This window comes from Oncorhynchus mykiss, chromosome 25 (genome assembly GCF_057628025.1).
Source record: "Oncorhynchus mykiss isolate SJ-2025 chromosome 25, ASM5762802v1, whole genome shotgun sequence".
Classification (NCBI taxonomy): Eukaryota; Metazoa; Chordata; class Actinopteri; order Salmoniformes; family Salmonidae; genus Oncorhynchus; species Oncorhynchus mykiss.
The window spans coordinates 41,323,094-41,346,284 of record NC_143046.1 but is presented as its reverse complement, the minus strand read 5'-3'; the positions used below and the strand labels follow the sequence as shown (position 1 = coordinate 41,346,284).

General features: G+C 42.5%; 1 protein-coding gene across 2 annotated transcripts in view; it reads left to right on the top strand.

The window, feature by feature from the left end:
- xpnpep2 (X-prolyl aminopeptidase (aminopeptidase P) 2, membrane-bound) overlaps positions 1 to 23,191 on the top strand; it is a 32,798-nt gene that overhangs the window by 7,481 nt on the left and 2,126 nt on the right. The window contains exons 5-20 of one of the 2 annotated variants that reach the window (XM_021584186.3): positions 5,962 to 6,066; positions 7,890 to 7,976; positions 8,192 to 8,335; positions 10,892 to 10,993; positions 11,091 to 11,172; positions 11,272 to 11,476; positions 11,857 to 11,946; positions 13,954 to 14,063; positions 14,170 to 14,247; positions 14,352 to 14,423; positions 14,603 to 14,663; positions 14,954 to 15,023; positions 15,527 to 15,631; positions 15,878 to 15,937; positions 16,096 to 16,172; positions 17,941 to 18,030. In XM_021584186.3, the coding sequence (XP_021439861.2) occupies positions 5,962 to 6,066; positions 7,890 to 7,976; positions 8,192 to 8,335; positions 10,892 to 10,993; positions 11,091 to 11,172; positions 11,272 to 11,476; positions 11,857 to 11,946; positions 13,954 to 14,063; positions 14,170 to 14,247; positions 14,352 to 14,423; positions 14,603 to 14,663; positions 14,954 to 15,023; positions 15,527 to 15,631; positions 15,878 to 15,937; positions 16,096 to 16,172; positions 17,941 to 18,030 (1,538 nt within the window). Of the gene's footprint in view, positions 1 to 5,961; positions 6,067 to 7,889; positions 7,977 to 8,191; positions 8,336 to 10,891; positions 10,994 to 11,090; positions 11,173 to 11,271; positions 11,477 to 11,856; positions 11,947 to 12,120; positions 12,659 to 13,953; positions 14,064 to 14,169; positions 14,248 to 14,351; positions 14,424 to 14,602; positions 14,664 to 14,953; positions 15,024 to 15,526; positions 15,632 to 15,877; positions 15,938 to 16,095; positions 16,173 to 17,940; positions 18,031 to 23,191 lie in introns of those variants that run through there. The other variant, XM_090219909.1, reaches the window with a different exon arrangement.

Sequence of the window (23,191 nt, the reverse complement as noted above, 5' to 3'; positions counted from 1 at the left end):
ACCTTTGGAAGGTTGCTGGAGCATTCTTCAAACCAAAAGGCATGACTTTGAAGGAGTACAAACCAGCAGGGGTGACAAAGGCAGTCTTGTCCTGACTAGCGGGATCCATTGACACCTGCCAATAGCCACTGTTCAGATCCAGATTACTAAAGATGGATGCTCCTGCCAGAGATTCCAGTATGTCATTTATGTTTGGTAGAGGGTAGGCATCACTTTCTGTTATGGCATTCGGCTTCCTGTAGTCCACACAGAATCGATATCCACCATCTTTCTTAGGAATCAGGACAACCGGAGAAGCCCATCCGGAAAAAGAAGGTTCCACAATTCCATTCTCCAACATGCTTTTGAGCTGTTCATTGAGAATGGCCAGTTTGGCGGGGGACAGCCTGTAGGGACGCTGCTTAATAGGGACCTCATGCCGGGTATAGATTTTGTGTTTGAAGACGGTTGTACGGCCGAGTGTAAGAGTACAGACCTCACTGTTCACGTCCCACATCTGGGATAGCTGCCACCTTTCATCATCCGACAGACATGCCTGTTGCACCGCTTGTTTGATGTAGAAATCAGCATCAGGTTTGCTTTTGCTCTCTGATAGAAGGGGGGGTACGGCGGTAATCAGGGTGATAGTTGGGTTCTCAGACTTCACTGATGGAACATGTTTTTGTCTTTGTCTCTTTATATTTTCTCTGTCTCTGACTTGACCTTGTCCGGACTCTGCATAATGTAGCAGGCTCCAACCTGAAATCAGTGCATTACCAGGTTGAAATGGATGAGGCTGAGAATAGTCAGAGTGCAGCCAATAGGAGGGTTCGGACATCGAGATGGTCAGTCCACTGAAGAACAGGAAGTCTAGGCCAAGGACTACAGCAAATGCAAGGCTTGAATCTGCAAGAATTGCCACAGGAAGGTTAATAGTCTCACCATGCAGTTGTATTATTATACTAATCCAGCCCAAGGGAGTGGTAGGTTCTCCATTGGCCAAGTACAATGGTCCCTCCTCCCATGTTCGTAGCTCCTCATGAGGTAATGCCATGTTCTGCCACAGGGCCTCTTGCATCAGGGTGTAAGATGCCCCTGTGTCGATTATGGCCTTCCCTCTCCAGTTCCTAACAGTCAGAGGAACCAATAGTTGTTGCGGAATAGGAATAAGACCGCTAGCTGTGCTGTCTAAAGGCTTCATGGTGGGCATTAAGGCTGACCCAATTGTATGCAAGCCACCACGCCTGTCTAGACTTTCAGTCTTCGGTCCTTTCTGACCTTTTCCTGAATCCTGACGCTGGACATAGAGCGGGCAAGAATCTGGAGGATGTTGGACTTTACACCTCCAACACATAACTGGACTTTTGTCCTGGATCTTGGGTACAAATATCTGAGACGGTTTAGCCCCAGGAGAGTTATTGGTATACTGGGATGAGGGAACCGGGTTTTTAGTTTGGAGGTGGTGCTTCCAGTCCTTCTCAAACTGAGTCCCAAGACGCACCAGATCATCCACATTTTGCACACGTTCTCGAAGTTGACTAGCAAGGCGGGGAACCATGTTCTTAAGAAGGAGTTTGACCATCTCCTGCTCAGTAATGTCAGCCTTCCATCTTCTACATAGAACTCGATAGGAGAAGGCAAAGTCCCGTATTGGCTCTGCTTCACCCTGGACTCTGTTACGAACACGTTCCGCCAGTTCATCCCCATAGTCCTCTGAGAGGAAGGCTAAGAGGAATATTTTTTGAAACTCCTCCCAGGTTGACACATGTTCACGGGCTATCTCCCACCAGTCTCTTGCTGTACCATGGAGAACACTGCGGAGGGTGGCCAGAACCTCCAAGTCAGTAAGGGGCCGGATAGAAAGAAAATCATTACACTTAGATAAGAAAAACAGTGGATCAACATCTTCTGGGCTGCCAAAAGTGGGGAAAAGTAGTTTGATAGGGAGGGAGCGCTCTAGAGGAGGCATGACAGTGGCAACGGGAGTTCTGTTGTTTAACAGTATCTTCAGAGGGGTTTTTGTAGTACTACCTGTTCCTATTACCTTACTGGCCAAGCCAGTGGCAGAGGTAAAACCTGAGGGCAGTGCAGAAGATTTGTCCAGAAGGGAAAAGCACTGCATTACCTCCTGGTGCAGCCCTTCCAGTTGAAGGTCTGTGGCCTTCTGTGCTTTTTCCATCTCATTAACGGTGTCCTTTTGAGTCTGTTCAATCAAAAATCGTAGTTCCCCTGTGAGAGAGTTCTTCATGTCCTCCATAACTTCCTTCAGATAAGAACACACTCCCTTCACAACAGAGGCTGACTCCTCTGCTCTCCGTTTTTGTTCGTCCTCAAGAAAGAGTATGACTTGATGATGGTTAGTTTCCATTTGTGTTTTGAACCGGTGCAGTTTTCCTTGAATATCCTGCTTCAGAGAATCTTGTAAATATTTGTCTCTGAACAATTTGTTGTTGGTTTTCCTCCATTTGACAGGGAAGGTAATCCAACCTCCTCTGCATATCTGTCTGATGAGCCTCCACACATTCACTGAGTTTGCGAATGGCATTCTCCTGCATTGTCAAACTATGATTGGTGTGTGTTCATTGATGTTCCAGTTGTCCAGGGATCACAGAGACACCTCTCCCAGTCTCTCTGGACAGGGTAACCGGAAGGGTTTGAGGGGAGGGTAATGGTGGAGATGTTATAGGTGAGCCAGAAACCTGGGGATTAGGGTCAGTGCTATCCAACGCCATTAGTTCATTAAGTCCTTCCACAATGAAAGAATCCCGAACATGATTACCATCAGGTGTGTCCACATTGACACAGTATGGGGTTCCAACAAAAGACATGATTCAACCTTGTGTGGATGGTGTCATGGGTGTTTCTCTTCAAGTCCCTGTTCGGGCGCCAATTCTGTAGCGGTATTTATTAGAGAGGGGTAAAGAAAGCTTTTGTTCGGGCGCCAGGCAGGTATTAACCATGCCGAAAGGAAAAGAGTAGAATAGAGAGAACCACTACCAGACCCACACACATCAGCAGAAGAGACTGCCTAGAGTGTAGCCTGTTTACCAGATAGCCAGTGGAGAGAAAAGAGAATACACACCATATAAAACCCACATCACAGCACAGGGGTAACCCAAACAAGAATACCTCATACAATAATACTAATACTAATAATGGCAGAGCAATTCAACAGCAACTTCATACAAGAACGAACCCAGTCATCAACATAGGATTTGCAATAATCTGTATTATTTTCTAGTAGATGAGTGCAGAGGGTATGAATGTGGGGGGTGTTCATCGACACAACAAAGGCCTTAAAAATGTCCAGTCTTCTCGGCCACATGTCATTAGTACATCTCAATACAGTTCACATAACAATACACAATTGGCAAGCAACCTCCCTTTTAACTAAAATGTCCAAATACTTCAGGCAGGGCAATAATAGTCCAGCTCTAATGCACTTCAATGGGAAGTGCATTGGAAAAATAGAGAGTCTGTTTCAGGGTAAAGCACTGGAACGATAGAGGGAAGAGAAAAAGAGAAAGAGAACAAGAGAGGTCTTAGCTGTGGTCTTCAGGCGTGCAGGTGTACTGTCTGACTGTCCGATGGTTTGTATGTTAAAGCTTCGCAACAATGTTGCTACTAATCCATGCGATCCATAACGGGCGTGGTCCCAAACAAAAACAACCACGACCTAGAGCGATTACACCGATGATTGAGTTAAATACTCTATAAACTACACACGCTGAAAACAAACAAAACTTCTGCAGCACAGCACACACAATCAAACTGTCGCGCCACCAAAGAGCCCCTCCCCAAAGAGCTGAACGAGCTCTCTTTATATTCTTCTTCCTTACTGCTCATGCGCTCTTAAAGTGGCAGTGCACGGTGAAGGCTCTGTGCAGATTTCGCCACAACAAGATAGTAGCTACTACAACAATTGGATACCACGAAATTGGGGAGAAAAAGGGGTAAAAAAATATTTAAAAAAATAAAAATTTAAAAAGTAATCAAACCCTTTACTCAGTACTTTGTTGAAGCACCTTTGGCAGTTGATTACAGCATTGAGTCTTCTTAGGTACTCAGTACTTTGTTGAAGCACCTTTGGCAGTTGATTACAGCATTGAGTCTTCTTAGGTATGCCACTACAAGCTTGGCACAAGCTTGGCTTTGGGTAGTTTATCCCATTCTTCTCTGCAGATCCTCTCTAGCTCTGTCAAGTTGGATGGGGGAGTGTAGCTGCACCGCTATTTTCAGGTCTCTCCAAAGATGTTCGATCGGGTTCAAGTCCGGGCTCTGGCTGGGCCACTCAAGGACATTCAGAAACTTGTCCCGAAACCACTCCTGCGTTGTCTTGGCAGCGTGCTTAGGGTTGTTGTCCTGTTGGAAGGGGAAGCTTCACCCCAGTCTGATGTCCTGAGTGCTCTGGTGCAGGTTTTCATCAAGGATCTCTCTGTACTTTGTTTCGTTCATCTTGGCCTCGAACCTGACTAGTCTCCCAGTCCCTGCCACTGAAAAAAATCCCACAGCATAATGCTGCCACCACCATAATTCACCGTAGGGATGGTGCCAGGTTTCCTCCAGATGTGACGCTTGGCATTCATGCAAAATAGTTCAATCTTGGTTTCATCAGACCAGAGAATCTTGTTTCTCATGGTCTGAGAGTCTTTAGGTGCCTTTTGCCAAACTCCAAGCCTGCTGTCATGTGCCTTTTACTGAGGAGTGTCTTCCGTCTGGCCACTCTACCATAAAGGCCTGATTGGTGGGGTGCTGCAGAGATTATTGTCCTTCTGGAAGGTTCTCCCGTCTCCACAGAGGAACTCTGGAGCTCTGTCAGACTGACCATCGGGTTCTTGGTCACCTCCCAAGGCCCTTCTCCCCCGATTGCTCAGTTTGTCCGGGTGGCTAGCTCTAGGAGGAGAGTGGTAGAGTGGTGGTTTCAAACTTCTTCCATTTAAGAATGATGGAGGCCACTGTGTTCTTGGGGACCTTCAATGCTGCAGAAATGTTTTAGTATCCTTCCCCAGATTTGTGCCTTGACATAATCCAGTCTCAGAGCTCTACAGACAATTCCTTCGACCTCATGGCTTGGTTTTTGCTCTGACATGCACTGTCAACTGTGGGACCTTATATAGACAGGTGTGTGCCTTTCCAAATCATGTCCAATCAACTGAATCACCAGTCAAGTTGTAGAAACATCTCAAGGATGACAAATGGAAACAGGATGCACCTGAGCTCAATTTCGAGGTTCATAGCAAAGGGTCTGAATACTTATGTAAATACTGTAAGGTATTCTGTTTTTGAGGATTTAATCAATTTGAAAACGTTTCTAAAATAGGGAGTGTGATAGGGACTTGGAGATTAGTCAAGATTCAGGGAAAGTTGAACGTAGCAAAGTACAGAGAGATCCTTGATCCAGAGCACTCAGGACCTCAGACTGGGGCAAAGTTTCACTTTCCAACAGGACAATGACAATAAGCACATAGCCAAGACAATGCAGAAGTGGCTTCGGGACAAGTCTCTGAATGTCCTTGAGTGGCCCAGCCAGGGGACAGAGCTTGAGAGGATCTGCAGAGAAGAATGGGAGAAACTCCCCAAATACAGGTGTGCCAAGCTTGTAGCATCAAATCCAAGAAGACTCGAGGCTGTAATCGCTGCCAAAGGTGATTCAACAAAGTACTGAGTAAAGGGTCTGAATACTTATGTAAATGTGATATTTCCGTTTGGTTTTTTATACATTTGCAAACATTTCTGAAAACCTGTTTTCGCTTTGTCATTATGGGGTATTGTGTAGATGGTTAAGAAAAAATATATATTTCATCCATTTTAGAACAAGGCTGTAAGTTAACAAAATGTTGAAAAAGTCAAGGGGTCTCAATACTTTGCGAATGCACTGTAAGTTGCCTATGCATAAAAGAGTACCATAACTCTGACATGGCCACACATCATTGAAACTGAATACAACCCTCCATGATGTGTAATGTAACCCTCCCTCCCCAGGCACAGCAGTGGTGACCCTGAACAAGGCGGTCCTCTGGACAGACAGTCGCTACTGGGTCCAGGCTGAACGTCAAATGGACTGCAATTGGGAGCTGGAGAAAGATGGTAAGATGATTTGATGTGATTCATTAACCAATGCCAATGGAGACAGCTCGTCTTACTGGGGTCCGGACACATAACCAACAATACATTACAGACAAACGTCTTTACAATTTACATACGTTTAAAAACATGAACATGTCCTTTGTGTGTGTCATTTGTGTGCATGAGACTGTATTGCAAAAAGAATAGACTAGAGCTGCAGACTGTGTTGACTAGACTAGAGCTGCGGACGGTGTTGACTAGACTAGAGCTGCAGACGGTGTTGACTAGACTAGAGCTGCGGACTGTGTTGACTAGACTAGAGCTGCACACGGTGTTGACTAGACTAGAGCTGCAGACTGTGTTGACTAGACTAGAGCTGCAGACTGTGTTGACTAGACTAGAGCTGCAGACTGTGTTGACTAGACTAGAGCTGCAGACTGTGTTGACTAGCCTAGAGCTGCAGACGGTGTTGCTTTCCTGTCTGCCTGATCCTCTCATTTCAAATGCCCATCTCTATCTGATGAAACTACAAAAGGAGAAAGGAATTACAGTCACAAACACATACACAAAAAAAGTGCACAGTGATGCAAGCCATCAATGAATCAATCAAATTCATCTTATGAAGCCCTTTTTATATCACCAGCAGCACAACGTTTTTTACAGACACTGTACTCAGCCTACAACCCCAAAGAGCAAGCAATGCAAATGCAGAAGCACAGTGTCTAGGAAAAACTCCCTAGGACGCAATAACCTAGGAGAAACCTAGAAACCTAGTCTTCTTCTGGCTGTACCAGGTGGAGATTTATGGGTACATGCTGTAAGGCCAGATCTTTTTTTTCAATGCGTTCAAACGTTCATAGATGACCAGCTGGGTCAAATAATAACCATGGTGGCTGTAGGGGTGCAACAATTCAACACCTCAGGAGTCAATGTTAATTGGCTTTTCATAAACAAGCATTCAAAGTTTCAAAGTGAAAGGTGAGGAGGGGAGTTAGCAGGAAGCAGAAGCAGGTAGGAAGTGAGGGGGTTGGGCAGCAGGTCTGGGATAAGGTGGCGCAAGGGCACCCGGTGTATTGTCAAATATAAGTCTGAACAAAAACATAAATTCAACATGTAAAGTGCTGGTCCCTGTGTTTCATGACCTGAAATAAAAGATCCCAGAAATGTTCCATACACACAAAAAGCTTATTTCTCCCAAATGTCGTTCACATTTTTTTTGGAGCATTTTGTCCTTTGTCAAGGTAATCCATCCACCTGAAAGGTGTGGCATATCAAGAAGCTGACTTAACAGTATGGTCATTACACAGGTTCACCTTGTGCTGGGGACAATAAAAAAACACTCTAAAATGTGCAGTTTTGTCACAACACAATGCCACAGATGTCTCAAGTTGTGAGGGAATGTGCAATATACATGCTGACTGCAGGAACGTAAACCAGAGCTGTTGCCAGATAATTTAACATGAATTTCTCTACCATAAGTCGCCTCCAACGTTGTTGGAGGGGGAAAAACTAATTATGATTGGTTGCGCCCCTGCCCAGTCATGCAAAATCCATAGATTATGGCCTAATGAACTTATTTCAATTGACTGTTTCCTTATATGAACTGTAACTCAGCAACAAATTTGAAATTGTTGCATGTTGTGTTCTTTTTTGTTCAGTGTATTATTATAATAGAGCTATGATAGAGGTAACCTTAAACAAACACATTGTCAAGGCCCCAAATCTCAAACATGAATTTATGTAATCTGAACAAATGAAACTGTCTCGGCAAGAAAGATGACTGTTGTGACAATGTTTACTCAAGCAAATGTTTGGTCTGTCTCATTGTTGCTTCTGCTCCACAGTGTCCATCAGCAGTATAGCTGACTGGCTGATTCGGGAGGTTTCGGACACTGATAACATTGGCTTTGACCCCTTCCTCTTCTCTATCCGTAAGGCAGTCCATAAAGATCCATGTCATACTTGACAGACTATGGCACTTTGGTTTAGCAAATAAGTATTCATGTACTATGAAATATATGGCACTATATATGCCACTTAGCAGATGCTTTGATCCAAAGTACAGTAAATGCATACAGTATATGCTGTGTATGCGATCCCTGCAGGATGTACCATTGTATAATGGTTGTCTTTTCCAACCCCATAGAAACCTATGAGTCCTACAGCTACAACCTAGTTCCAGCCAAGCTAATGCTGAAGTCCATCCCTGACAACCTGGTGGACAGAGTGTGGACAGACAGACCCCTCATCCCTCCTGATAACCTCATCCGCCTGCCCGACAGAGTCGTAGGTGTGTGGGTGCCACTGTCTATCCTTGTGTGTGTGTGTGTGTGAGTGTGTGCGTGTGATGAGTGTGTGAGTGTGTGCGTGTGTGAGTGAGTGAGCGAGTAAGTTACTCTTATCTCTGGGCTGATGAATAGATAAATACCGGCAAACAGTGCAGAAAGCCATAGGCTCACAAACTGTCATAAACATCCCCTTTAACTGCTTATGGCTGGTAATCATTGCCGATTATTACTCTGTGGAAGGGGCGGAAATGAATGGGGTTGTTTCCATTAGTCTTGTCTCTGTGTGTTTCCCCTGATAATAAACACTTATAGTCAGTGCCTGACTTGGTTCAGAGCTGTCCTGAATGTGTACCAGCAAATCTAATTGTTGGGGAATTGGGTACCAGCTCCTCTATTTCAAACAAAGTAACCTATCCCTGTCCCAGATTCACATACTGAAGCAAAACATGTTGATCAAATTGGAATGAAGACAAGATCTTCATTGAGTAGGGGAGTGGGCATTCATTTACTGATCCCCACTCTGTTCTACTTTATTTGACGCTAGTCTGTGGGTCTGAGAGTGACAGTAGGCTGTCCTGGGTGTGCAGGCTTTTGTTCAAGCCCTGGTATAACCACATTGTAGGCTAAACATAATCTGCTCAATGGGACCTTGATATGCAGACTTGAGTGTTTCGGGGCTGTAATCATAAGCCAAGCCTGCACACCCAGGTGCTCTCCCGATGGAGGGTTGACCACATGTTGACATCATGTGACTAACTGTGCAGTTCTATGTGGGGGGGCTAAGTGCCTTTATCAAGGGAACAATGCCAGGAGGTGGTAAGTCTACACTGGATCAGACACAGCAGCTTCCCCATGTCAATAATGCTTACTTTTGCATGTAGGCTATGATAATAGTCATGGAAATTTGGTTAAAATGGCGAAGTCATGGAAAATGTGTTTAAACCATTAACAGTGAATAATCAGAGAGCTTTATAGCATAATGTCATCGGTGAATTTTGGTAATCATAGTCTAATGGACCGACTTGGAAAAAGACAGCTACTGCACTTATTCCATCCCAAGTCATGCACTGCTGAGAATTCTGTTTTTACCTTGTTTTCTATTATCTTGATTAGACAGCAGTAGTGATGTGTGAGTAAAATCACTGGGGGAAGCCAAACCAGGGGGGGAAAAAGCCATATCACAACCTATGTGTTGTGGTAATTGCGTTGTTTGCTCTATAACCTGGTAGTTCGTATGCCTTGCAACCGTGATATACTGGATAGGCCTAAGGCTGAGAGAATAAGAAGACATTGGCAGAATAAATTCAACCACACCTTTGTTTCATCACTAAACTGGAGAGCAACGTCTGTCTGAAGTCCACAAAGCGTATTGCATGTAACAGACAGTTACATGACCTACAGCATGGTCAAGCAAGTTATTGTTTCCAACATTGTTGGACCACTAAACAGCTGTTGATTTAGAACCATGGAGAGTTACAAAGAAAACAGGAGCTGCCTCCACTTTTACATCACCATTTCAACTTCAACATTTCAACATCATCAAATCACGTATGCTTAGTCTAATAGAGTGACAACTAAAATATACCAAAAACAATTTAGTCCAATCAACGTCAGCTAAATATGATGTGGCTGTCCATGGTTCTGATTTCTCTGTGTGTGTTGCGTGCAAGTAGAAAAAACATGTTGACTCACTCACCCTACTTGTAGAGAAACGCAAATGCCATCCTCCTCTCTTTCATGTTGCCGAAACGGTCTCTCACTCTGTCATACAGTACACGCTTTTATTTTTTGTTGTCCTAGGGTATCTGGCTAAAATGCTTGCTCGCTAGCCTAACTTCCTTTCATGGGCAACGTTAGCTAGTTAGCATTAGCCTTCTACATTTAAATTTTAGCCATTTAGCAGACACTCGTATCCAGAGCTACATATTCAACTTCCATCCTCCAGGGGCACGTTATGTGAATATATGGTTGGATCAGAATCACCGTTATAATCATTGGCCAGTAAGGAGAATTAAAGGTTAAAAATGTTTGTATTTTAGTAAGTAAAACCACAAGTCCAAATCCCTATCTCCATCTATTGCTAATTTAGGAAAGGGCCTATTTTAGTTAGCTAGCTAGCCAGTTTACTTTAGCTCAACGCTGATAGGCTATTCTTTTATACTTTTTTTAATCAAGGAAGCCAAAAGCTCGCTGGCTTCCCGTGCATTCAATGCTACAGGCAGCAACAACGTCATACTCTTTTTGACCAGACAGAATCAGATAGATGACCTACAAATACAGAAAAAGAGAGGCACTATTTCACTAGCTCGGATGCTTTCCCCGTTGAGATAGATTCAGCCTCTTCAAAATCGAAGGAAAATCATAAAACACAGAGAGACGAAAGATAAAAAAATATTGGTCACTTTGCTGGGGAAACCTGGCTTCCCTTGGCATCCACGAATACACTCCACTGTTAGACAGTAAGTAAATGGAGGGATCATAAAACAAAATGCCCTTTATGGTGACCCAGAGTCTGATTGTGTTTTCTCATCTGGCGCCGACACACACCCGTTTGACAGAGAGGACCTGGCAGATGAAAGTGGAACACATACGGACTCAGATGACAGACAATCCTTACAAGCCCACAGCGGTCCTGCTCTCTGCTCTTGATGAGACTGCCTGTAAGAACGCCACGCCTGGACACTCATTCATATCCATTAACTTAACACTTCATTACTTGAAGTCCTCATCGAAGTCTTCTTATCTGCTCTGTTCCAGGGCTGTTTAATCTGCGCGGTAGTGATGTCCCCTACAACCCCTTCTTCTACTCCTATACACTGCTGACCTTGAATGAGATCTGGTGAGTCTGAAGTCCCAGTCCGCACTGCTTTGCAGTGCTCAAACGTGCCCCTTTGTGCGCCATAAAAGTTGCTCATTCATTTTTTTCTCTCCCTCTCAGGTTGTTTGTACACAAAGACAGAGTGACAGAAGACTTGAAGTTATACCTGAACTCCACTTGTTTCCCCCTGGCCCACTGTGTGCAGTTGTTAGAATATGAACAGGTGCGGGTAATGCTGAAGAACTACATGGCCACATCTGGTGTGAAGGTGTGGATTGGAACAGAGTACACCAACTATGCCCTGTACGAGCTCATCACTCCAGAGGTGAGGACAGGGGTCGGGATATTAACCTATTATTAAACTCCTCACTGGTTGGGAATGGTCCATTGAATGTGTGGTATATTTATTTAGCACACCTCCCTACACTTTACTGGGGCGGCAGGGTAGCCTAGTGGTTAGAGCATTGGACTAGTAACCCAAAGGTTTCAAGTTCAAATCCCCGAGCTGATAAGGTACAAATCTGTTAACCCACTGTTCCTAGGCTGTCATTGAAAATAAGAATTTGTTCTTAACTGACTTGCCTAGTTAAATAAATTTTAAATAAATAAAAAACTGTGGAAGAAAGTTGTTGTTGTGTCACATTTCATGTACATGAGTAGGAACTGAGAGTATTAAAACCATATCGCTCTACCCCTTTGTTTTAGGAGAAGTTACTGACCAGTGCCTACTCTCCGGTGCTGACCACTAAAGCGGTGAAGGACGAGACAGAGCAGCGCATCCTGAGAGATGCTCATGTATGTGACACGCACTATTCAAAATCCTATTTTTCCTAACCCGAACCCTTAACCCAAAACCTTAACCACAAATCCTAAACCTAACCCTTAAGCCTAAAATAGCATTTTAACAAATTCAAGACATGAAAAAAGTCCTGACTTTTCAAAACTATTCTTGTTTTCCTACCTTGTCAGGACGTTATGGTCCTGGTAAGGAAGAAGAAGAAGAAGAACAGACAGACAGACAGACTGACAGACAGACAGACAGACAGACAGAGCTGGAGACTCAAGACACCCTATTCCCTCTCTTTATTGAGTTGTGCTCTTGTTAAGCCATAAAGTCTCACAACAGCGACGCTGGTGGCTCCAATAGCTCTTCAGATGTGTTATCAGTTCATCTTGACAAGCCTGTCACACCCTGACCATAGTTTGCTTTGTATGTTTCTATGTTTTGGTTGGTCAGGGTGTGATCTGAGTGGGCATTCTATGTTGGATGTCTTGTTTGTCTATTTCTATGTCTGGCCTGATATGGTTCTCAATCAGAGGCAGGTGTTAGTCATTGTCTCTGATTGGGAACCATATTTAGGTAGCCTGGGTTTCACTGTGTGTTTGTGGGTGATTGTTCTTGTCTCTGTGTTTTGCACCAGATAGGGCTGTTTTTGGGTTTCCACGGTTGTTGTTTTGTAGTGTTTGTGTTTATCTTTTTTGTTATTAAACACCACGCTGCATTTTGGTCCGCCTCTACTTCACCACAGGAGAACCGTTACAAAGCCATACTTTTCCATATTGGGATTGTTATATTGGAGGCAAGATTGCATACATTAGCATTACATTACATTAGCATTGCTTTCAATACCCTTCATGGTATATCCTGTCTAAGATTCTGTCTTCTATCCATCACCATTAAAGTCAGCTTTTATGATTGGCACCAATAAAGCCCTTAAATGTATGGTTCTTATACGGGTGTGTTATTATAAATTCTTCCATTCCTGCCGTCATGGCTGTCAGCTAATGGGGATCCAGATAAAGATCCAGATCTGAGCGCGGCAGTAAGATATGACAGACTGTTGTCATGGCATTCACATTTAACATGGGCCAAAATGTCAATGTGGTTGGATGAATTATGACTCTGGATGGACGTTGTCCTTTGAATCAGATCTAGTAATCAGCTTACAGACCCTAACCTCAACCCTTACACACCCTTACCTAAAACATTACACACCCTAACCTCAACCATTACACACCCTAACCTCAACCATTACACACCCTAACCTCAACCATTACACACCATAACCTCAAACATTACACACCCTAACCTCAAACATTACACACCCTAACCTCAACCCTTACACACCCTTACCTAAAACATTACACACCCTAACCTCAACCATTACACACCCTAACCTCAACCATTACACACCCTAACCTCAACCATTACACACCCTAACCTCAAACATTACACACCCTAACCTCAACCCTTACACACCCTTACCTAAAACATTACACACCCTAACCTCAACCATTACACACCCTAACCTCAACCATTACACACCCTAACCTCAACCATTACACACCCTAACCTAAACCATTACACACCCTAGCCTCAAACATTACACACCCTAACCTCAACCATTACACACCCTAACCTCAACCATTACACACCCTAACTTAAACCATTACACACCCTAACCTCAACCATTACACACCCTAACTTCAACCATTACAAATCCTAACCTCCACCAGCTTGAAAATCCTAACCTCAACCACTGTGGGAAAAAACGGAATGCTGATCTGAGATCAGGGGCCGTATGTATCAAATATCTCAGAATAGGAGTTCTGACTTAGAATCAGTATTATCTTTTAGATCACAATTAATAAGATTACATGAATCTGATCCTAGATCAGCAGTCCTACTTTGAGACTCTTGAAACATACAGCCCCAGAGTTCAAGGGTAACGTCATCCTACTTCTCAGTTGTAATAGGAGAATACCTCGTGTGGTCTGATTGTCCTCCCTTGCTCTCCGTAGGTGAGGGATGCCGTGGCAGTCATACAGCTACTGATGTGGCTGGAAAAAGTTGTACCAGAGGGGAAAGAGACAGAGATGACAGCAGCACATTACGTCAATGAGTGTCGCAGGTGGGGAGAAGACACACACACACACACACATGCATGTATGCACACAAACGCAAGCACTTAAGCACACACACACTTAATCGCTAACACTATCTTTGACACTTGACAGCAAGCAGAAGGACAGCAGGGGGCCAAGCTTTGAAACCATATCTGCCAGTGGGCCCAATGCTGCTCTGGCCCACTATAGGTATCTAGAGCTTTCCTTTTCCACCTTGTCTCCTAATGGTTTTTGCTTAGTATCTGTCTCACAGTACCACTAACTATTGTTTTGTCACAAACATTGTATTATAGCCCTTCTAATGCAACTAGCAGAAAGCTTACTGTTGATGAGATGTACCTGGTGGACTCTGGTGGCCAGTATCTGTGAGTAGAGAAGCGTATTCACTATAGCTGAGAATGTAGTTATCACCATAGAATTACAAATAACACATTAGATTAGTAATTTAATAGGATCTCCATGGTAAATATTTGCAGTTTATTCTTCAGTTATTATCCACATTGATTCAAATGTGAGCCATGACTTGTTCTTCTTGTGACCATAGAGATGGGACCACTGACATCACACGAACTGTTCACTGGGGGATCCCCACTGACATGCAGAAGGTACAGGTGGCCCTATGGGGCTAAGTAGCTTTATATATACCAGGGATGGGCAACTTTGATAGGGGTGGGGGCCACAAAAAATCTGAACTCATCACGAGGGGCCGGAGTGGCTTGCGGGTCTGCGTACCCACATCCATACCCGCAGTCTGAGCCGGCCCTATTGTGCTACCTCCGTCAAATGAATATGTAGATATATACCTTTATACCTGATATGTAACTATAGTTATTTCACGTCTATTCTCATCATTTCAAACCAATTCTCTGATCTACACCGTTCTCTCACTCCAAAGGAGGCCTTCACTCGTGTGCTCATGGGAAATATTGAAATCTCTCGGACCATCTTCCCCTCGGGGACAAAAGGTGAGTGCAATGCAGTGTACAACTGCACAGAAGCAGATGCTCATTCACGTCACACTGTCAGAGGCTACTACTGGTGGACATGTAAAAGCACACGTGCAATGTCCTATACAACCACAAGAGGGAACTATTTTTTCACTAGTCCATTAGCAAGGTGATTTTTGTGCTTATTTTACACAAAGTACATTGTGTCTGTTTGAGGCCCTGTTTGAATAACAGTTTGAAAATACATCTTTCCTTCTTTGAGATCACTGATCTGACATGACTGAAAGGTATATTACAAGCATTTCGCTACACCCGCAATAACATCTGCTAAACACGTGAATGTGACCAATACAATTTGATTTGATGAGGGAATCTTTACTTTCCCGCTTGTGTTAAATCAGTGATTACTTCAAGAGAGGAAGGAAAAATACATGTTTTAAAGTGTGTCAACAAGAAGTGGTTGTAAAAGGTTTGGAGGATGTTTGACACCAGGGCACGTTAACGCTTTTGTTTATCAACAGGTGTAAACATGGAGATGCTGGGGCGCCGGGCATTGTGGGAAGTGGGCCTGAACTACGGCCACGGGACGGGTCACGGCGTGGGAAACTACTTTGGTGTCCATGAATGTACAATTGCTTTACTTATTGTTCATTTTCAATCTTTAGTATCGTTTTATAATACTGATATTCAGAGTTGTTTTAATTTCATTGTAGCAATCACACTGTATTATTTTCTCTTTTTTAATTTTTTTATTCTCAATGCTAAAAGAAATCCTTGAATCCACTATTGAAAATAACGGAAGGAAATTAATGTAGCTGGTACAGTATGTAACCATATATTTTTGGATTTGACTCATCTCAATTCCGTCACAGGGCCTGTTGGCTTTCAGGGCAATAACATTCCATTCCGGGAAGGCATGTTCACGTCTATAGGTAAGATCTCACCAAGTCAAATTTGTTTCCTTATCTCCAATTAACATCTTGAGGTTTGTCACAAGGTTCATTTAGATTTTTTTAGATGCCTTTTTGACTTGAATGAATAGGAAGAGAATGGAGACCTTTATTTCATGAGCAGGTTGTATCTCTTCCAGAACCAGGATATTACAAGGAAAATGACTTTGGGATCCGTATTGAAGATGTTGTCGTCATCGTGCCAGCTCACACAAAGGTAGATAAACTATTGAACTACAGCGTTTTTATTTAACATGTGGAAATATCAGATAAGTGTGGGTAAATATGAATAACATTTAACAATGATGGGGAAGTATTAAAGCTGTGGAAAGATTCTAGCTATCCATAATATGACGTCAATTGTCATATGTAAAATGTCTGACAACTACGGTGCATTTGCAAAGTTTTCAAACCCCTTGACTTTCTCCAAATTTGGTTAAGTTACAGCCTAAAATGGATTACATTTTAAAAAATCCTAATCTACACACAATACCCCATAATGACAAAGCGAAAGCATTTTTTTTTGCACATTTATTAAAAATTAAAAACAGAAATAACTTATTTACATAAGTATTCAGACCCTTTGCTATGAGACTCGAAATTGAGCTCAGTTGCATCCTGTTTCCATTTATCATCCTTGAGATGTTTCTATGACTTTATTGGAGTCCACCTGTGGTAAATTCAATTGATTGCACATGATTTGGAAAGGCCCACACCTGTCTATATAAGGTCCCACAGTTGACAGTGCATGTCAGAGCAAAAACTAAGCCACGAGGTCGAAGGAATTGTTCGTAGAGCTCCGAGACAGGATTATGTCAAAAGATTTCTGCAGCATTGAAGGTCCCCAAGAACACAGTGGCCTCCATCATTCATACATGGAAGAAGTTTGGAATCACCAAGACACTTCCTAGAGCTGGCCGCCCGGCCAAACTGAGCAATCGGGGGAGAATGGCATTGGTCAGGAAGGTGACCAAGAACCCGATGGTCACTCTGACAGAGCTCCAGAGTTCCTCTGTGGAGATGGTCAACCATCTTTGTAGCACTCCACCGATCAGGCATTTATGGTAGAGTGGCCAGACGGAAGCCACTCCTCAGTAAAAAGCACATGACAGCCAACTTGGAGTTTGCCAAAAGTCAACTAAAGACCATGAGACACAAGAAGCTCTGGTCTGGTGAAACCAAGATTGAACTCTTTGGCCTGAATGCCAAGCGTCACGTCTGGAGGAAACCTGGCACCATCCCTACGGTGAAGGATAGTAGTGGCAGCATCATGCTGTGGGGATGTTTTTCAGTGATAGGGACTGGGATACTAGTCAGGATCTTGGGAATGATGAATGGAGCAAAGTACAGAGAGAGCCTTGATCCAGAGCACTCAGGACCTCAGACTGGGGCAAAGGTTCACCTTCCAAACGACCATAAGCACATAGCCAAGATAATGCAGATGTGGCTTCGGGACAAGTCTCTGAATGTCCTTGAGTGGCCCAGCCAGGGGACAGAGTTTGAGAGGATCTGCAGAGAAGAATGGGAGAAACTCCCCAAGTACAGGTGTGCCAAGCTTGTAGAGTCAAACCCAAGAAGAATCGATGCTGTAATTGCTGCCAAAGGTGCTTCAACAAAGTACTAAGTAAAGGGTCTGAATACTTATGTAAATGTGATATTTCAGTTTTTGAATAAGGGATGTCAAAGGTTGTGTTCCAGGCTGACTTCATGCATTGTATCAACCAATAGTTGTGTGCCACGTCATGCAGTCCGACATCAGATGACTATATTAAATGCTGATACGTTAAACACATTTGTATTTATAAGCGATCCCCATTAGCTGCTGCCGCTACTCTTCCTGGGGTCCAAACACATTAAGGCACTTACATCACAAAGTGCAATAGTTGTGACATCTGGCATGTTTCTGCAATGTAGTCCGCTAGGAATGTGTCCAAAGGCTGACAATCGTCGACTTTCTGCCCTTTGTGTATTTTTTTCTCCTGCAGTATGGCCATAATTACTTGACCTTTGAGACCGTATCATTAGTCCCGTATGACAGGAAGCTGATTGACACTTCTCTCATGAGCCCTCAACAGGTGAGAAACACACGATGTGTTGACACTTAACTTGTACGCTCTGTCATGAGGCCTTACTTGCTGTAATGACAGCAGATATCATAGAGTAAACACACAATGAGCAGTCATGATAAAACATCCTCACCGCCATCGCAGCTAGTGCCAGCTCAATTAACAACTGAACTAAGACTGACATGATGCCCATCATTCAATTACATATTTAATGTAATTTAATTTCCTTCATTAATTTCCTTTATTATATTTGTTATTTATTATATAAAATCCCACTTTGTAAAATGACAAAAAGGGGTCAGTGGAGACTGCGTTTTTGGAATTACTACGTGTGTATTTTGATATGATCTCTGTTATGCACGTTAGGTCATTATTATGACTGCATTATAGTATGACTGAAGGTTCAAAAACGTTGAACGGTTCAATTCTCTGGGACATCTAGTATGATATCATGAGGTAAATACACATTCGACTGACAGGTTGAGGTGTATTCATGCTGACAGTGTGGGTTTCCTCTGAAAATCCCCCTCATAGTTTACAGGCAGCTTCCAAGACCTGCAAGTTTTGTTTTGTTTTTTGAAACCACGTATGACGTTTATCAGCAGTGAAATTACTAACTATCCGAGGTCTTAGAGAAAACAAAGCCAGCACTTTCATTTTGTACATGTAGCCTGATCTGTAATCTATTCGTGTTTATGTTCAGCCGTGCTACTTTTTAAAAAATTGTATCTTGTATGTTGGTCATTTTAGAAGCAGCGCTCATATATTATTGCAGTTTGAATAAAGTACACCTGTCGCTCAAAGTGAATCTCACACTACTTCTGTACACACACATAGGACTACCGTAAAAGCCAAAACGAGTCACATATGACCTGCAGTACCAGTCAAAAGTTTGGACACACCTACTCATTCAAGGGTTTTTCTTTATTTGGACTATTGCAGGTACTATTTAATGAAGCTGCCAGTTGAGGACTTGTGAGGTGTCTGTTTCTCAAACTAGACACTCTAATGTACTTGTCCTCTTGCTCAGTTGTGCACTGGGGCCTCCCTCTCCTCTTTCTATTCTGATTAGAGCCAGTTTGTGTTGTCCTGTGAAGGGAGTAGTACACAGCGTTGTACGAGATCTGCAGATTCTTGGCAATTTCTGGCATGGAATAGCCTTAATTTCTCAGAACAAGAATAGACTGACGAGTTTCAGAAGAAAGTTATTTGTTTCTGGCCATTTTGAGCATGTTATCGAACCCACAAATGCTGATGCTCCAGATACTCAACTAGTCTAAAGAAGGTCAGTTTTATTGCTTCTTTCATCAGAACAAAAATTTTCAGCTTTGCTAACATAATTGCAAAAGGGTTTTCTAATGATCAATTAGCCTTTTAAAATGATAAACTTGGATTAGCTGACACAATGTGCCATTGGAACACTAGAGTGACAGTTGCTGATAATGGGCCTCTGTACACCTATGTAGATATTCCATTAAAAAATCTGCCATTTCCAGCTAGTCATTTACAACATGAACAATGTATTTCTGTATTTCTGTATTTCTGATCAATTTGATGTTATTTAAATGGTCAAAAAATTGCTTTTCTTTCCAACACAGGGACATTTTTAAGTGACCCCAAACTTTTGAACGCTAGTGTATGTGGGAACTCTGTTGGAAAACTGTTAGAAAAGCATTCCAGGTGACTAATTCATGAAGCTGGTTGAGAGAATGCCAAGAGTGTGCAAAACTGCCATCAAGGCATAGGGTGACTACTTTGAAGAAACTAAAATATAAAATATATTTTGATTTGTTTAACACTTTTTGGTTACTACTTACTACATGATTCCATATGTTTTATGTAATAGTTTTGATGTCTTCGATATTATTCTACAATGTAGAAAATAGTAAAAAATAAAGAAATTAGAAAGAAATTGGCCTGCCATATAGAAGGCTTTTGTCTATTTGAGTTGGTCAGTCCGTGTTGGTAATCCTGACTAACACGGCTTTTAAAAAAAATGTATTGTGTAGTGGAGCTGCATAAGTGTTACTCTCCACTTTCTGGAGGATCGAGTTTTGAAATCAGTGGAATTAGAGTATGATAGCTAAAGAGATGGAGAAAACAACTGTCTCTGGATTACATCTTCGAACTAAGGGCAACCGTGGCATGGCATCCGTGACAGGGAAACATGTCCGTCATGCATGATGATGCATAGTCTACATTTTCAGATATTACTCATTTCTAATTTTGACAGAAAGTGGTTTCATTTCAAGCTAAAGAGTACTGTTAGCTAGCTAAGTAACGTTAGCTGGCTAGCTCCCTAGCTAACATTACGTGTATGACGTTATTATTTGTATCCCAGGACCGTTTGCTTTGCTAGTTAGAGCCTAATGTTAGCTAGCTATTGTGATCACTGCATCCAATGGGTACGGATACAGCTTTAGAACAAAGTTTTACAGTATTAGTAAAAATATGATCAATACATGTGGATGATCTTGTTCCTGGTAGGTTGATTAATAACCTGAACAAGATTATAGGCACGGGTTACAGGGAGAAGCTTCTTCTTGAGTGGACAGCTTGATGAAAACCAGTCAATATTCAGGTCCCCAAGAAATTAGACCTCTGTTTACATCACACTACATTATCAAGCATTTCCCACATTATTTAGATACTGCCTGTTAGCACATGGTGTCCTATAGCAACACCCCAAAATAAAATACTTTAGATGTGCCAGGTGAACCTGCAACCTCAACACTTCAATAACACTTGACATAAAATCTTCTCTAAGCATTTAGGGCTCCCGAATGGTGCAGCGGTCTAAGGCACTACATCTTAGTGCTAGAGGCATCACTACAGACCCTGATTAGATCCCGGGCTGTAACACAACCAGCCGGGATCGGGAGTCACATGAAGCGGCGCACAATTGGCCCAGAGTTGTTTGGGTTAGGGGAAGGTTTGGCTGGGGTAGGCAGGCATTGTAAAATAAGAATTTGTTCTTAACTGACTTGCCTATGTAACGGATGTGAAATGAAGTTATACTGTTACACCTAGTTAAATGAAGGTTAATAAATTACATGGATATGTCTCTGAATTGACTAACCTTCATCTCTTAAAGTAATGATGGACTGTCGTTTCTCTTTGCTTATTTGAGCACAATATGGATTTGGTCATTTACCAAATAGGGCTATCACCCCTAACTTGTCACAACACAACTGATTGGCTCAAATGCATGAAGAAGGAAAGAAATTCCACAAATTAACTATTAACAAGGCACACCTGTTAATTGAAATGCATTCCAGGTGACTACCTCATTGTAACGATGTGCGCTGAGCATCAGGAAGCAAGTTCAGGGAGTGAGTGTTTTAATAAACATAACATAAGAAACATGAACAACGCACAGACATAACACATAAATAATAATGCCTGGGGAAGGAACCAAAGGGAGTGACATATACAGTGGGGCAAAAAAGTATTTAGTCAGCCACCAATTGCGCAAGTTCTCCCACTTAAAAAGATGAGAGAGGCCTGTAATTTTCATCATAGGTACACTTCAACTATGACAGACAAAATGAGGGGGAAAAAATCCAGAAAATCACATTGTAGGATTTTTTATGAATTTATTTGCAAATTATGGTGGAAAATAAGTATTTGTTCAATAACAAAAGTTTCTCAATACTTTGTTGTATACCCTTTGTTGGCAATGACAGAGGTCAAACGTTTTCTGTAAGTCTTCACAAGGTTTTCACACACTGTTGCTGGTATTTTGGCCCATTCCTCCATGCAGATCTCCTCTAGAGCAGTGATGTTTTGGGGCTGTTGCTGGGCAACACGGACTTTCAACTCCCTCCAAAGATTTTCTATGGGGTTGAGATCTGGAGACTGGCTAGGCCACTCCAGGACCTTGAAATGCTTCTTACGAAGCCAGTCCTTCGTTGCCCGGGCGATGTTTTTGGGATCATTGTCATGCTGAAAGACCCAGCTACTGTTCATCTTTAATGCCCTTGCTGATGGTAGGCTTTGTTACTTTGGTCCCAGCTCTCTGCAGGTCATTCACTAGGTCCCCCCGTGTGGTTCTGGGATTTTTGCTCACCGTTCTTGTGATCATTTTGGGTGAGATCTTGCGTGGAGCCCCAGATCGAGGGAGATTATCAGTGGCCTTGTATGTCTTCCATTTCCTGCTAATTGCTCCCACAGTTGATTTCTTCAAAACAAGCTGCTTACCTATTGCAGATTCAGTCTTCCCAGCCTGGTGCAGGTCTACAATTTTGTTTCTGGTGTCCTTTGACAGCTCTTTGGTCTTGGCCATAGTGGAGTTTGGAGTGTGACTGTTTGAGGTTGTGGACAGGTGTCTTTTATACTGATAACAAGTTCAAACAGGTGCCATTAATACAGGTAACGAGTGGAGGACAGAGGAGCCTCTTAAACAATAAGTTACAGGTCTGTGAGAGCCAGAAATCTTGCTTGTTTGTAGATGACCAAATACTTATTTTCCACCATAATTTTCAAATAAATTCATAAAAAATCCTACAATGTGATTTTCTGGATTTTTTTCTCATTTTGTCTGTCATAGTTGAAGTGTACCTATGATGAAAATTATAGGCCTCTCTCATCTTTTTAAGTGGGAGAACTTGCACAATTGGTGGCTGACTAAATATTTTTTTGCCCCACTGTATAGGGAAGGTAATCAAGGAGGTGATGGAGTCCAGGTAAGCCTGAAGACGCTCTGATGTGGGTAACGATGGTGACAGGTGTGCGCCATAACGAGCATAGTGACCTAGAAACCAGAGAGGGTGCACACGTGACACTCATGAAGCTGGTTGAGATAAGGCCAAGAGTGTTTAAAGCTGTCATCAAGACAAAGGGTGGCTACTTTGAGTAATCTCAAATATAAAATATTTTTTGATTTGTTTAACACTTCTTTTGGTTACTACATGATTCCATATGTGTTGTTTCATAGTTTTGATGTCTTCACTATTATTATACAATGTAGGAAATAGTAAAAAATAAAGAAAAACCCTTGAATGAGTAGGCGTGTCCAAGCTTTTGACTGGCACTGTATACAGCAACACCTCACCCATAAGCATTCCTGTCTCTTCTATAGGTGTTATCCTTGTATTGCTACTGCTCTGTCATCAAATGAATTATCTAGTGAGTCCTAGAAATGGCTAATATATGAATTTTATCTTATGTT